Raw genomic sequence first — 16,866 nt, 5'->3', positions numbered from 1 at the left:
AGTTTTTTAAAGTTGTATTGTGGTTTTAGCAATAGAAGAAAGCAATTATGGGACCATGATGCACAATGAAACTTTTCTGGGAAGTTTCCATTTTGCAACTCAGAATCTCGAATGCATGTGGAATTCCCAATTATAGAGTCAGAGAGATACAGCACTGAAACAGGCCCTTCGGCCCACCAAGTCTGTGCAGACCAACAACCACCCATTTATACTAATCCTACATTAATCCCCATATTACCTACCACATCCCCACCATCTACCTACACTAGGGGCAATTTACAATGGCCAATTTACCTATCAACCTGCAAGTCTTTGGCTGTGGGAGGAAACCGGAGCACCCGACGAAAACCCACGCAGTCACAGGGAGAACTTGCAAACTCCACACAGATAATACCCAGAACCGAACCCGGGTCGCTAGAGCTGTGAGGCTGCGGTACTAACCACTGCGCCACTGAACCAAAGTTTTCTGGTGCCCTGAAACTGGATTGCACTGAGGAGGTCTTTAGAATGAAAATGCCAGGAGAATGTCAGGATAAAATTAGAGAACATTTAGAACTGCATGAGTTAATCAAAAACAACTAGCATGGATTTATTAAAGGTAAATCTGATTTATTTTAAGAAATCACTGATTAGATGGATAACAGGAATACAGTAGATGTAGTATATATGGATTGTTAGAAAGTGCTTGATAAAGTGTCCCACAAGAAGCTTTTAGAAAAAATGGAGTTGTATGGTAGAAGAGGAAGCATATCAGTGTGGATAGAAGTTGAGGTTGACAGACAGGAAATTAAGAGTTGGGCAAACAGTGTTGCTCAGATTGGAGAAGTTGATAGTGGCATGTCCCATGAATCACTGCTGAGTCCATTATTGCTCTTGGTGTACATAGATAATTTGGACTTGGTTATCGGCAATACAATCTCAAAATTTACTTACGACACAAAAGTAGAAGGTTTTGCTAACCATGAGACGGTCGATGAAAGCCTTCAGTTGGTGGCATGGATTGGTGGGTGGCAAATGTGACTTAATGTAAGTTAGCTTGAAGTAATAAATTTTGGGACAAAGAACAAGGAATGGGGGTACACCCTCAATGGAAAGACATGGAAGGGTCTAGATGAACAAAAAGGTTCAAATAACATTTCTCTGAAAGTACGAGTACAGGTAAATAAAACTCTAAAAGAAGTCAAAAGAATTTGGGGTTTTACAAGTAAAAGCATAGAGACGAAAGTAAATGTCACAGCTACAGTAGTGTGTAGAGTCCAGGGAAGCCCATCAATAAAGCCATACAGGCTATATAGTGTGATGATGCCACAATAGTTATGAGGAGAGATTTGAAATAAGGGACTCTTTCCAATGGGGCAGAGATAGTTAGGAGGAGATTCAGTAGAAGATTTTAAAGTTAAGAATTTTGATCGAGTGATTTGGGGAAGACTATTTTCTCTAGTTAGTGAGTCAATGATAAGAGATTTTAAACTTAAAATTATCATTGAGAGAGTGAGGAGAGAGTTTAGGAAAAGTTTTACATGAAGGATTGTTGGAGCATGGAACAGGGAATGGTTGAGGCGTTATTTCAGTTAAGGGAAGCGTGGATAAATATTTGAAGCAGAGAATGGATTCAAGGTTAAGTCAAGAAAACTGGACTGTGTGATTACTTTTGGATAGCTCCAGTAAAGAATGGGCACAGATGTGATGGGTCGATTGACTGTCAACATGTGTGAAAGGTCTAGCAGCATTGTTGTACATGCAAAGGCTTCTGTCAGCCTCTACATTCAGTGTTTCCATTACCAACAGCAATTAAATGAATAGGAAATGAAGTATTTTTATGAAACTGTCAGAAATCCCCTTGGTTGTCACTTGTGCAGTGGTCACATATTTCACGTTGCCTTCTTTAATAGCAACAATATAACACAACAACATTGTCACTTTTATAATGGCACAATATTGTTTCCATAATCTGCCCATGTCCTCCGGGAGTTCTGATGAAGGGTCACTGACCTAAAACGTTAACTCTGCTTCTCTCTCCACAGATGCTGCCAGACCTGCTGTGTATTTCCAGCATTTCTTGTTTTTATTTCAGATTTCTAGCATCTGCAGTATTTTGCTTTTATCCTCTGGGACACTACTGCTCTCAGCCGGTTGTCCAACTTTCACTGCACACCCCTGTGGCACAATATTGAGTAACCTGAAATTTCATACTATTATTACTACTGAGGCGGGAGGAGTGCACAGTTTATTCTAGTTCCACTTCTCCACGGGTCACAACATAGTGTCCAATCTTCCTAGCAATTCAGTATTAGCTAACTGGACTTTAGCAGGTTCAATTTGAGAAAAGTCTAGGCCTCCTTCTGCGTCATCCTCACTATCCCTTTCATCCTTCACTGTCTCTACTACCTGACATACCTGTGCCTGCTTAACTCCTCCCAGCAATAATATTGTTTCAACATATTGATATGACACAGCCAATTCTTTTTCCGGCGATCTTGGATGTCAATCAAATAATTTACCTTACCAATTCTCTTGACCACTTTATAAGGACCATTGAATCGTGCTTTCAACGGTTCACCCTGTAAAAGGTAGTGATACTGATACCTCATCCCCTGGTTGAAATGTTCAGGTTTGGCTTGTTTGTCTGCCCATTTTTTCATAGTTGTTTGGGAAGCTTTAAGGTGTTCCTGAGCCACTTTGCAAGCTCTCGTGAGCCATTCCCGGAACACGGATACATAATCTAGCACAGAAGATTTGTCCCTCTGTTCTAAAAACCTTTCTTTAATTAGTTTTAGAGGACCTCTTATCTCATGTCCATAAACTAATTCAAAAGGACTAAAACCGGTAGATTTATTAGGGTGAATCCCAAGCAGCAAACAAAAGAAATTTTATCCCTTTATCCCAATCATGGGGATATTTATGACAGTATGCCCTGATCATCGTTTTGAGGGTCTGATGGTACCTTTCTAAAGCTCATTGTGTCTGTGGGTGACTTTAACTGTGTGTTATACCCAAATTACTCATAACTTCCTGGAAATTTTTCGACATGAAATTGGAACCTTGAACCAACTGAATCTCAATTGGTAATCCATATCTAGTGAAGAAGTATATTAACTTCTCTAACACTAGTTTAGCAGAAATTGTTCTCAAGGGAATGATCTCTGGGAGCCGAGTAGCCATATCCATGACAGTGAGTATATATTGATGTACCGCTTTTGTTTTCAGTAAAGATCCTACACAGTCTACCAATAACTGGTATGGGAATTAGAGGTGCAGTTTTATGGCAGGTTCACAATCTGGCACATATGGCATGCTTTACAAAACTCCACCATGTCCTTGGAAAGACCTGGCCGGTAAAAATGTCGACTTATACATTGTTTGGTCTTCCGAATCCTCACATATCCAGCTATAGGAATTTGATGCGCTATCCTGAATATTTCCTGGCGATACTTTGGCGGTAGCACTATCTGATGAACTACCGTCCATTCTTCATCTGCAGGTCTTTGAAAATGTCTCCACTTCCTCATCAGAATCCCATTTTTAATATAATAGCCTTCTGGAACTCCATTTGCCTCAGCTTCTGTTAGAGCTGATTGTACCACTTTACTTAGCTCTGGATCAGCTTGCTGAGCCGTAATCAGAGAAGACTTATTAAACATTTCCTTCGGATTATCCAAATCCCCATAGAACGTTTCAGATATTCAGCTATCTGTCGTGCCAATTTTACTTCCAACAATGGAACTTGTTTAGCTATTGCTCGGGTTACTACACATGAAGGAAACATTCCTGGAACCTTTTCCTGTAACTGTTCTAACTCTTTAACTTCACTTAGTTTATCTGTGACCACTGGAGAAGCTATTACTTTCGGTCCGGCCACATCATTCCCCAGGATTAGGTCAACTCTGTCTACTGGCAAACTATGGACAACTCTTACATTCCAGACATTAGATCACACTCTAGGTGCACCCAACACAAAGGCACGGGTATATACTCCCCGCCAATACCCTTCACTAAAACTTTGGCATTCAGTGTGCTCTCTGATGGAAATGTTATGCCTTTCCCCAACAAAAGAGTTTGGGTGGCTCCTGTATGCCTAGGTAAAACTATAGGTTTGTCTGCCCCACTTGAGGGATAAGGAGTTACTTTTCCTTTTGACAAGAATTCCCTATAACTCTCAGGTATCTTACTCACAACCCCTGCACTCACATTGTTTTTTTTATTTGTCCTTACAGCGGCAGTCATAGCTACAGCCTGATCTGTCGTACTTTCGGTCAGGGCCCCTTTCTCTACACTGACTTTGTGTACCCCAATAAGTCCTATGGGTTTACCCCGCAACTTTCAGCATTCTGCACCAAGGTGTCCCACCTTGTGACAATGATAACACTTAGTCTTGCGGATCTCACTTCCACCTTCCTTTCTGGCCTAAAGAGGAGATCCTGGGGCATTCCCATCTGTCCCTTCTTGTCCCCAGCTACTTGCCTTCCTTTCACCCTCCTACCTTCTATCCTTTTCAGGTTTGTGGGGATGATAGACAAAGGCTTATACACAAGCTCATAATCATCAGCAATTTCCGCTGCCTGTGTGGCCATTGAAACCTTCTGGTTCCCTACATAGGTTCTTACTAATGTAGGGGGTGAATTTTTAAATTCTTCCAGGAGAATTAGTTCCCTAAGATTCTCATACATGGCTTCTATCTTTAGTGCCCGTATCCAACAATCAAAATTAATTTGCTTTACCCTCTCACATTCTATAAGGCTGTACACTTCAGGGACTAATTCATACACAGTGATAATAGCCTTTTTTGCCATCTCATAATCTGCAGAAGCCTCCTCAGAAAGCATGGCATAAACTCCATGAGCTCTGCCTATCAACCTGCTTTGCATAAGCAGTGCCCAGCTTTCCTTTGGCCATTTCATCTGTATGGCTATCTTTTCAAAAGAAATGAAAAATGCCTCTACGTCCCTTTCCTCAAACCTAGGGAGGACTTGTACAAATTTAAACAGCTGTCCACTGGGTCCTGGGTTGGAGTCAGATCTTTCCTCCACCTGAACTTTCCTTGGAGCCAAGGCCACTCTTTTGTCTTAGTTCCATCTATTTAAATTTAAATTTCTTTCCTTCTCTTTCTCTTTCTCATTCCCTTTCCTTTTCCTCAAGTTCTTCATTGTCAATTCCCTTTCAAGTTCAAGTTTTTTCAATTGTTTTTCCTCCTTTTTCTATTCAAGCTCAAGCTGCTTCATGTGTAATTCTAGCTAATTCAATGGCACTGCCCTCTGATTTGCTTTCTTCTTCTTCCAATTGCAAAAGTGTGCTATCACTTTGAATATAGAATGGATGGTAGGACTCTAGGAAGTACAGGAGGTCAGAGGGACCTTGGTGTACTTGTCTATAGATCACTGAAGGCAGCAGCACAGGTAGATAAGGTGGTTAGAAAGGCATATGGGATAGTTGCCTTTATCAGCCGAGGCATAGAATATAAGAGCAGGGAGCTTATGATGGAGCTGTATAAAACGCTAGGTAGGCCACAGCTGGAGTACTGTGTACAGTTCTGGTGGCCAAACTATAGGAAGGATGTGATTGCACTGGAGAGGGTGCAGAGGAAATTTACCAGGATGTTCCCTGGGCTGGAGCATTTCAGCTATGAAGAGAGACTGAAAAGGTTAGGTTTGTTTTCCTTAGAGCAGAGAAGGCTGAGGTATACAAAATTATGAGGAGCATTGATAGGTTAGATAGGAAGAAACTTTTTCCCTTAGCGGAGGGGTCAATAACCAGGGTCCATAGATTTAAGGTAAGGGGCAGGAGGTTTAGAGGGGATTTGAGGAAAGATTTTTTCGCCCAGAGGGTGGTTGGAATCTGGAATGCACTGCCTGAAGAGGTGGTAGAGGCAGGAACCCGCACAACATTTAAGAAGTATTTCGATGAGCACTTGAAATAGCATACAAAGCTATGGGCCAAGTGCTGGAAAATGAGATTAGAATAGTTAGGTGCTTGATGGCCAGCATGGACACGATGGGCTGAAGGGCCTGTTTTTGTGCTGTCTAACTCTATGACTCTATGACTTCAATTATGTCTGCTTTCTTAGATCCTGGTTTTAACGCTAACGCCAATTTTGCTGCCTATGCTATTAGCTTAATGCTGATTAAATTCCTCAAATCATTCAGGGATACATCCTCCATCCCCAGAAAAGTCACAGCAACTGTTAGAGACATTCCAGTGGTGTAGACTTTACTCTATTACACGAGGAACCTTTTTCTTTATATTTCCTTTTTCAATTATTATTACCCCACTTACAAGTGTACGCCATTGGCCTTGGGTTTATCCTGCAGAGAGCCCCCAGTTATATGCTACGACTGTGACGGGAGGACTGCACTGTTTATTGTAGTTGCACTTCTCCATGGGTCACAACAGATATTTAAATTTTTCCCACTTACCGAAATAATCAATCATAGACTCTATTTTTATCCCAGACTAAAACACACCAACCAGGTTTCTTTAATAAACAACAAAATTATCAGTTTATTATAAAACAAGTCTTAACCAATAATGAAGTAAAGCATAAACACACAGATTGAAATATTAAAGTTCCCTTTTTACCTTAGTCCCTCACATTCACACACACACATACACCAGTGTTAACCAGAAAAATAAAGGGATTTTTGTTTTCAGAGCTCTATTACAGTCAAAAAACTCTTGGGCTGAATTGCTTATTCTTGAAGAAAGAGCAGATGAGATCTGTTGTATTGCAAAACTGACATACAGTCTGGCCACCCAGCCTACGTATACGGGTCTCTGGGATCTTTCAGAACAGTTCTTTTCAGGCAGAATTGAGAACTAATTTAGCAGGCTTTTCTTCAAAGGCAGATGAGATGAGTTGACGGAGCGGAATTCTCAGGGTCTTTTAGAGAGATGCTGAAAAGCTGAGCTGGATTGTGGTCTTCTCTCCTTTCTTGGGAATTCTTCTCTCCTTGGAGGTTCTCTTCTCTCCTTGGAAGTTCTCTCCTTTTTTTATACAGTTCAACTCTAACACAAAACAATTTAAAAGCGAAACCGCCAACAGGAGGTTAAGCTTTTGACTTCCATCAATCTTGACCTGTCACTTCTTTGTAAACAACTTCTCCAAGTGTCCAAAGTTCTCTGTTGTTTATTGATCTGGAAGTCAGGTGGTTTCCCAGAAAGGCTTGTTTTCCACACAAGGCCTCTCAGTGCCCCTTTTAAAAAACATTTCAAAGGTCTGTTTTTCAAAGTCAAGTGGCCTTTATATGACCCCCTTAGAAAACCACAAAGTTTAACATTTCTTCAATCTTTCAAAAATGAATCCTCAAAAAATATATTCAACAAAACACAGAGGCACTTTCGTAACACAATCTAAACACTCCTGACAACATTGTCCCTTTTTGAGCACATCATTTTGAGGAAAACAGCATATTTAATATCAAATGATCCTGGATTTCTCTCGTGAGCAGACATCAAGGACTTACCACAATTAACTTCGCTAGCACAGGTATTTTTGCACTTCCAATGGGAAGCATTCTCGGCAGTTTTAATGAAATGGTAAATGCTGCCTTGTTTCCCTTAATCATCACTGCTTCCAAAAATGCCAGACAAGATGAGGATCATAATTGGGGCAGAGGCAGAAGTATCATCAAAAAGAAAATCCAGTGCACAATCTTTCTCGAATGATAATGCAAGACACTGTACAAAATATACCACAGTAAATGGTAACATATTGAAGCACTCTATTCAGAGCAAACTTTAAACTTGCAGAGCATACAAGCATGGGAGGAAAATACTACAGCCTGGATTTTAACCTGGAGGCAAATTCTGTGTTCGGGGGTGGGAGACAGGGCTATTGTGAGGTCAAGAAACCCGGAAGAATGAGTTTCCCGAATGTTCTACGGCATTTAACTGTAGGACTCCTTTAAATTGACAGGCTGGAGGCCTTTCAGGTGGGAAACCTGTTTCACAAGGTCAAAGCTTACAAAAGCAGGTAGGTGTATTGGGCGGAGTGATCATTGGGAGAGGGTTTCCGGATCATGGGGGGAGTCCCAATTCGGTGGAGGAAGTCCGGTTTATGGGAAGTAGTCCCGATTGCTGGATGGGTCAATGTCTGGATTGCAAGGAGAGGTCCCAATTGCGGGAGGGGGCACCAATGGTGGTCAGGGAGGGGTCCTGATTGCCAGGGTTGTTTGTGTTGGTCAGGGATGGGGTTGCGATGGTGGTTGGGGGGGAACAGATGGTAGTTAGAGAGCTTCAATGGTGGCCATGGGGGAGCAGACAGATCGCAGGGGCAGGGGCGAGGGTTGCTTACTAGGCAGCAGTTTGGGCCTGAAGGAAGTATTCCTGCTCCTTCTGTCCCACAAGCAATGCTGTGAAGGCACTTACCTCATGGATGCAGCCCTTTTGCCTTCTTTCAGCTCCTGAATTTCCCAAAGCTTGGGAAACGGGGCCAACTGTGTTTAAAAATAGAATGGCTCTTAAAATGAAGGCAGGTAGCCCCATTTATAATCTTTAAATGACCAACTCACTTCCCCCGAGCAGATTGGTCACCTGCCCTTCCTTTAAAACTGCAAGTGGGTGGGTTCAAGGTGGGCTCAGTTCCTCTTCCAGGTCTTTTGCATTTTAACCTTTGATATGGCTGCAACCCATCCATTTTTGGGAGATAAGATTCAGTGCTAACAGTGTTCTTTAAGGATTAATAATCAATTTGTTTATCCCACCTTGGAATAAAGAAGCACTGCAGCCCCTTGTCTTTTACAGATATACAGAAGGTCGATCCCAATATATTCATGGAGAACGGCAAGTGGACTTTCAAGATGAATGAAAACAAGTTAACTCCAGCCATCAGTTACATCCTTAATGAGAGTTGTGTTTAAATAAGCCAGGTTTCAGTGAGCCTCCAATCCTTACTTTTATTAACTGTTTTACTCAGCAAATATATAATATCCATTTTACTATTCAGAAAACTGGGCTAGAAGCCAACTACTGGAACACTCTATTACCAAGTATTTACTCCTAACTAATCACCCTCTTACTGATTTTAGTCCTGTTTTTCAACAGTGCTTCAAAAGCTTGAATTTCGATCACACCTCAAACTCACAGTGAGATTTTTCTGACAACGTTGCAAATGAAATACTTTTTCCCATGTCCTTTTTAAGTCCCCTTATTCAACGCACTATTTCCTGAGCATGGGACCCAATTTTTTCAAACAGCTGGCACCAGGAGGTGTGAGAGAGAATCCCAGGTGACATACTATTCCATTTCTCCTGCCCCACGCCTTGCATTTTGGGAATTTGTCTAACTGTAACTCGATGTCAATCCATGACTACAAAGCCAACAACAAGATATGTTCCTTCTGTCCTGTATGCTTCTATGATATCTCCCTGTTGAGAATCACATAGGCAAATGCACATCCTGCCAGTCACTCTGCCAGTCTGCTGTTTTCATTACGTGTTGCTGCACTGATATGCGAGTCGCCATGTTAACACAGTCATGTCCAAAGAATATGAAAGTGATGTCACCAGTTAGCAATGTATTCACCATTAGCATTCTCCACCATCTGGGGTCAGCAGCAATCACCTGTGCCAAAAAAGATTTTAAAGTATTTTACTTTCCAAAATTAGTCCCAGACAAATTGAGAGAGGTCAAAAGGTTTTCTAAACAATGTGAAATTTGGACTGATATCACGGAACTAATTTCAGTTGCTCACAGGGATTAATTTGATTGCTTGCGTGGCTTCAAAATAGAGCGATTTGGTTTACCTCAACCCTCCTTCATATGTCAACCCTCAAAAAACGAAAAAGTTACAAATAGCAATTCTGGTTTAGCTGGAACAGTAACAGTATTACAAAGCACTTTTGCAACAAAAAAATGTAAAATGCAAACAACTTGTGACTCGGCATCTGATTTCATAAAGGTCCAATTAGTGTGTACAGAAATTACTGCAAGTTGTGATTGGTACAGGATACAAAATCAAAACTAGAAGGCTTACAGTTGCATGATCGCAAGATGGCCATATTTGGCCATTTAAAAAATCCAGATGTTTCCTCTAAGCATCCTATTTGTTTTCTTTATGTAAAGTGTATATAATTGAGTATCTGTAAAGCTGTTCAGTTAGACAAGCCCTTCCATCTCTGGAAAATTGCTATGAATTATGACTTGCACTCCTGTTGAGTGTAGATTAATCAATCAATAAAATGAATAAATGAGTTTTTCAAAACATTTTGCAACCATTTTGCTATCATTTTTGTTGGGAAGGTAACTGATGAGGCATTAATTGAAGACAAAAAAACTACGTCCTACCTATTAAGATTTCCTGTGCATTGACTGTTAATGTATTGCTAAAAAAAATTACATCTTCTAAAACCCTATTTCTTGATTCAGATTTTTTCCTTCACTGGTGAAAAAGAAAAAGTTAATTCCTTCCCATATAACACATACGTAATTCTTCTATTACCATTTATAATTATGAAATTTAAAAATCATATATGAATTATTATTAATTTATTATTTGCTATTCTTCATTTGACATAGAAATCCCATTAATTATATCTCTGAGACTTTCAAAGCAGTTTGCATTTCTTCTTGGTGAATGGCTCATTTTTATATTACTTTTCAATAGCTTCTAGTTTTCCCTGTTGGGTTCTGAGTAGCTATGTATGCAATATATTAAGGAGTGAAATTTACCAGCCCTTCGACGTCAGGGGTCGTGGCGGTGGGCCTCGGAAAATTCTTCCAGGAGAGGCCCACCACAACCCCTGATGCTGGGAAGGCCCCACCGCGTTTTACCGGTGGCGGCAAGGCCTCGATGCGGCATCCCGCCACCACCACCCACCTGCCCCCTGCCACTCGGCAGCAGAGCCTTCATCTGAATAAGCTAATCATATTTAATCTATTAAAAGTAATGAATAAACACTTACCTCATAACGACGGCCATCCCACGCTGATATTCCAGCTGCTGGCTGGAACTCCCATGCCATCGGATCTCCGCTGAGGCGTGACACAAGTGGAGATGGGGAAGGAGTGAGATTTACAGGGTGGGGGATGGGGTAGCAGGGAAAACATTTTCTCATGGCTGAGGGGATGGTGGAACGAAATTGAAGGGCAAAGGTAATGAAGTTTGAGGGGGAAAGTTCAGGTTGGGGATAAAGTTTTATTTTGGTGGAATAGGCCCAAAAGCAAACATTGGGTAGGGGTGGGAGAGGGGATTCCAGCTTTTTTAAATTTTTCACACACAATGTAAAATTAATGTTTCTTTAAAAATTCAAATGTTACTGAAGGGCTTGAAGCCCTTTAAAAACGGTGCCGGCGCTGGTGCCTGCGCGGTGACGCTGGTGCCTGCGTGGTGACACCGATGCCTGCACAGTGACGCCGGACGCCGTTGTCAGGGATGGAGCGGCCACCCCCTCTATGTCATTGGGGGCGGCCGTTCTCACCCTACATTTAAATGAAATATCGCGGGGTTCAGCGGTGCACAAGTCTTGTGTACGTGCGCCTTCTTTCAGACGAAATCCTACTCGTGAGAGAAAACATCCACCATATTGAAATGATTATGTTAGGAAGTGAACTATTGTCAGTTGGTGAACAAATCTTTCATCTCATTGTATATGACTGAGTGCATTGTTAAATTGATAGAAAAGTTAGAATATCTAATAGTGTAACTGGTGAAGTTGAATGTTCAAGTTATGCTTAAGTTTATTGTTCACACTTTTGGAAACAAACCGATGAAACACGCTATGCCTCTCATTTACTAAGAAGGGAAGGGATGTATTGTATGGAGAATTGCATTGTGCATTTTGTCCACTTAAAGCTACCATACACACATTTACCAGCATAGGAGGCTGGAAGAGAATAAAAGCACCTGTAGCAGTTCTGTTTCTTACTGACTCTGTCTGAATCTTACTGTTTCTTCCCAAGAACATTGCACTACTGCATCACCTGATCATCTATTTTTCTTATGTTCTAATATACCGGTGAATCAATTCATTTAAGAAGTAAAAATTCATAACTGTAACATCTAAGAATTTACTACTGGGTGTTCCACTGACCTCTGAAATTTATTGGGCAGGATTTTCCCCAGGGGCTTCGGGACCCCAATGTCAGGGTCAAATGGGGGTCAGAAGCACAGACTGTGTATGGAACTGTCATCCAGCTGTGATTTTCCCTGAATTCACCAATTAATGGTCAGAGAGTGGGCTCGCCATTCAATTAAGGATGGTGGGCGGGCTCTCAAAGCTGGAGGACCAATAGGACGCCTTCCAGCACTGAAGAAACAGCCGGCTGCCTTTTCAGGTAAGTGACAGATAGGGTGTCCCAAGATGGAGGCACCCTTTCTCTCACATTTTTTATGTTAGCATAAAAAATATCTTCAGCAGCTGGGCCGCCATTGTGGTGGGGGTTCCCCATCACATAGTTACCTGTGGCTGCAGCTGGAGCTAGGTGGGCAGGAAGCACCTCTAAGCCTGCCTGGAGTGCTTTCCCCCCTTGTTTGCCGCCGGGAGGCTGCCTCCAGGCAGCTGCACTGTTCCCTGATGCCTCCGGAACCTGAGGTCTAACTGGAAAATTATGCCATGAAGCTATCATCGATTGTTGGAAAAACCCATCTGGTTCACTAATGTCCTTCTGGGGAAGGAACTATGCCATCCACACCTGGTCTGGCCTACTTGTGACTCCAGACCCACAGCAATGTGGTTGACTCTTAATTGCCCTTGAAATGGCCTAGCCAGCCACTTAGGTGTCAAGGGCAATAAGGGATGGGCAACAAATACTGGCCTTGCCAGCAACGCCCTTATCCCATGAAAAAAAAAATTAAAAATAGGATGTGCAAAGATGAGCCTTGCTGGTGGTTTTCCAGCAGAAGAAAGCGATACAACTCTTACTTCCACTACTTGCTCTCAGTTGCAGCTGTGTTAATTCTCTATCAATTGTTTAATTATATCCTGGTGCAGGGTGTTAACTGGGGTCTTACTTGAGCACTTATGAGGACACTCTTCCTAAGACTGGTGGAAGTTTTGAGTGAGGAGCTACGTGTTTGTAATCCTTTTACTCTGCACACTAAATGTGAAACTGAGTAAAGACAGGCTCCAACCTCATACTGCCACAACAAGCTTTCTGGAATTTAACAGCTGTGTGTATCACTTTTTTCAAGGTACGCATAAATCTCTTGACTTCTCCATTAGCTCTGGGCCAACAGGGTGTGATTTTTCAATGAGTGAAATTCACAAATTTACTGAACACATTGTTGTTGAATAGGGGTCCATTGTCACTTCTTATTGTTTGAGAGATTCCAAACAAGGCGAAAATCTGGTCAAGCTTTGGGATAACTATTTCATTGAAGTTGACATAACTAATTCCTTCTGCTGAAGTTGTCAATGATAACAATCAGGTGTTCACCAATGGGCAAATCTGCAAAATCAACGCTAACTTTAATCCATGGTCCTGGAGGTAGTTCGGACATCTTCAGAGGATCACGAGCATTTGACATTGTGGTTGCTTGACATGGCAAACACTGATTTCTTTTGTGCTCTACCATGTGGTAATTTTTTTGTTTTGTTCGTTCATGTGATGTGGGTATTGCTGGCTAGGAGAGCATTTATTGCCCATCCCTATTACCTGTTGAGAAGGTGGTGGTGAGCTGCCTTTTTGAACCGCTGCAGTCCGTGTGGAGTAGGTACACACACAGTGCTGTTAGGGAGGGACCCAGCGACAATGAAGGAACGGCGATATAGTTCTAAGTCAGGATGGTGTGTGTCTTGGAGGGGAACTTGCAGGTGGTGGTGTTCCATGCATCTGCTGCCCTTGTCCTTCTAGATGGTAGAGATTGTGGGTTTGGAAGGTGCTGTCAAAGGAGCCTTGGTGCGTTGCTGCAGTACATCTTCTAGATGGTACACACTGCTGCCACTGTGCATCGGTGGTGGAGGGAGTGAATGTTTTTGGATGAAGTGCCAATCAAGCGGGCTGCTTTGTCCTGGATGGTGTCGAGCTTCTTGAGTGTTGTTGGAGCTGCACCCATCCAGGCAAGTGGAGAGTATTCCATCACACTCCTGACTTGTGCCTTGTAGATGGTGAGTTACTTGCCGTAGGATTCCTAGCCTCTTACCTGTTCTTGTAGACATGGTACTTATATGGCTAGAACAGTTCAGTTTCTGGTCAATGGTAACCCCCAGGAAGTTGATATTGGAGGAATCAACGATCGTAATGCCGTTGAATGTCAAGGGGAGATGGTTAAATTCTCTCTTGTTGGAGATAGTCATTGCCTGGCACTTGTGTGGTGTGAATGTTGCTTGCCACTTATCAACTCAAGCCTGGATATTGTCCAGGTATTGCTGCATTTCTACACGGACTGCTTCAGTATCTGAGGAGTCACGAATGGTGCTGAACATTGAGCAATCATCAGCGAACATCCCCACTTCTGGCCTTGTGATTGAAGGAATGTCATTGATGAAACAGCTGAGTATGGTTGTGCTGAGGATACTACCCTGAGGAACTCCTGCAGTGATGTCCTGGAGCTCAGATGATTGACCTCCAACAACCACAACCATCTTCCTTTGCAATAGGTATGACTCCAACCAGCAGAGAGTTTTTCCCCTGATTCCCAGTGACTCCAGTTTTGCTCGGACTCCTTGATGCCATACTTGGTCAAATGCTGCCTTGATGTCAAGGGCAGTCACTCACCTCACCTCTTGAGTTCAGCTCTTTTGTCCATGTTTGAGCCAAGGCTGTAATGAGGTCAGGAGCTAAGTGGCCCTGGCAGTACCCAAACTGAGCGTCACTGAGAAGGTTATTGCTGTGCAAGTGCCACTTAATAGCACTGTTGATGACACCTTCCATCACTTTACTGATGATAGAGAGTAGACTGATGGGGCGGTAATTGCCCGGGTTGGATTTATCCTGCTTTTTGTGTACAGGACATACCTGGGCAATTTTCCACATTGCCAGCTCGATGCCAGTGTTGTAGCTGTACTGGAACAGCTTGGCTAGGGGGGCGGCAAGTTCTGGAGCACAGGTCTTCAGTACTATCACCGGAATGTTGTCAGGGCCCATAGCTTTTGCAGTATCCAGTGCCTTCAGTTGTTTCTTGATATCACGCGGAGTGAATTGAATTGGCTGAAGTCTGGCATCTGTGATGCTGGGGACTTCAGGAGGAGGCCAAGATGGAACATCAACTCGGCACTATTGGCTGAAGATTGCTGCAAATGCTTCAGCCTTATCTTTTGCACTGATGTGCTGGGCTACCCCATCATTGAGGATGTTTGTGGAGCCACCTCCTCCAGTTAGTTGTTTAATTGTCCACCACCATTCATGACTGGATGTGGCAGGATTGCAGTGCTTAGATCTGACCCTTTGGTTGTGGGATCACTTAGCTCTATCGCATGCTGCTTATGCTGTTGGCACACATGTAGTCCTGGATTGTAGCTTCACCAGGTTAACACCTCATTTTGAGGTATGCCTGGTGCTGCTCCTGGCATGCCCTCCTGCACTCTTCATTGAACCAGGGTTGATACCCCAGCTTGATGGTAATGGTAGAGTGGGTGATATGCTGGGCCATGAGGTTACAGATAGCAGTTGAGTACAATTGTGCTGCTGCTGATGACCCACAGCATCTCATGGATGTCCAGTTTTATGTTGCTAGATCTGTTCGAAATCTATCCTATTTAGCACGGTTGTAGTGATACTTGGCATCAGGTGGCAGGACCGTATCTCCAACACAGAAGTCCTCGTGGTGGCCAACATCCCCAGCTTATACACACTACTGAGTCAGCGGCACTTGAGATGGCTTGGCCATGTGAGCCGCATGGAAGATGGCAGGATCCCCAAAGACACATTGTACAGCGAGCTCGCCACTGGTATCAGACCCATCGGCCGTCCATGTCTCTGCTTTAAAGACGTCTGCAAACGCGACATGAAATCCTGTGACATTGATCACAAGTCGTGGGAGTCAGTTGCCAGCGTTCGCCAGAGCTGGCGGACAGCCATAAAGGCGGGGCTAAAGTGTGGCGAGTCGAAGAGACTTAGCAGTTGGCAGGAAAAAAGACAGAGGCGCAAGGGGAGAGCCAACTGTGTAACAGCCCCGACAATCAAATTTTTCTGCAGCACCTGGGGAAGAGTCTGTCACTCTAGAATTGGCCTTTACAGCCACTCCAGGCGCTGCTCCACACACCACTGACCACCTCCAGGCGCTTACCCATTGTCTCTCGAGATAAGGAGGCCAAAAGAAAATGAAAAAAAGAAAAAGTGCCACACAACACGATGTAGGGTCTCCTCAGAGTGAAGATGGGACTTCGTCTCCACAAGGACTGTGTGGTGGTCACTCCTACCAATAAAGTCATGGACAGATGCATCAGGAGGATTGGTGAGGATGAGGTCAAGTATGTTTTTCCCTCACCACCTGCCACAGACCCAGTCGAGCAGCTATGTCCTTTAGGACTTGGCCAGCAATGCTGCTACTGAGCCATTTTTGGTGATGGACATTGAAGTCCTCCACCAAGAATACATTCTGCACCCTTGCCACCCTCAATGCTTCCTCCAAGTGGTGTTCGACATGGAGGAGCACTGACTCATCAGCTGAGGGGCGGCGGTAGGTGGTAATGAGCTGGAGGTTTCCTTGCCTATGTTTGACCTGATGCCATGACACTTCATGGGGTCTGGAGTTGATGTTGAGGACTCCCAGGGCAATTCCCTCCCACCTGTATACCACTGTGCCACCACCTCTGCTGGGTCTGTTCTGCCAGTGGGACAGGACATACCTGGGGATGGTGATGGTATCTGGGACATTGTCTGTAAGGTATGATTCCATGAGTATGATTATATCAGGCTGCTGCTTGACTAGTCTGTAAGACAGCTCTCCCAACTTTGGCACAAGCCCCCAAATGTTAGTAAGAAGATCTTTTC

At 43.2% G+C, this 16,866-nt stretch overlaps 1 protein-coding gene across 2 annotated transcripts in view; it reads left to right on the top strand.

Annotated features, from left to right (window-relative positions):
• The window catches only part of LOC137374916 (palmitoyltransferase ZDHHC5-B-like), a 111,310-nt gene extending 101,246 nt beyond the window's left edge, over positions 1–10,064 (top strand). For both annotated transcript variants that reach the window (XM_068041502.1, XM_068041503.1), the window contains one exon: positions 8,737–10,064. In XM_068041502.1, coding sequence (XP_067897603.1) covers positions 8,737–8,852 — 116 coding nt within the window. In that variant the 3' untranslated portion in view covers positions 8,853–10,064. The remainder of the gene's footprint in view (positions 1–8,736) is intronic.
• Positions 10,065–16,866: the final 6,802 nt, after the last annotated feature.

This window comes from Heterodontus francisci, chromosome 11 (assembly GCF_036365525.1).
Source record: "Heterodontus francisci isolate sHetFra1 chromosome 11, sHetFra1.hap1, whole genome shotgun sequence".
NCBI classification, from domain to species: domain Eukaryota; kingdom Metazoa; phylum Chordata; class Chondrichthyes; order Heterodontiformes; family Heterodontidae; genus Heterodontus; species Heterodontus francisci.
The sequence above is the reverse complement of the archived record's forward strand: the minus strand, read 5'-3'. Positions and strand labels throughout refer to the sequence as shown.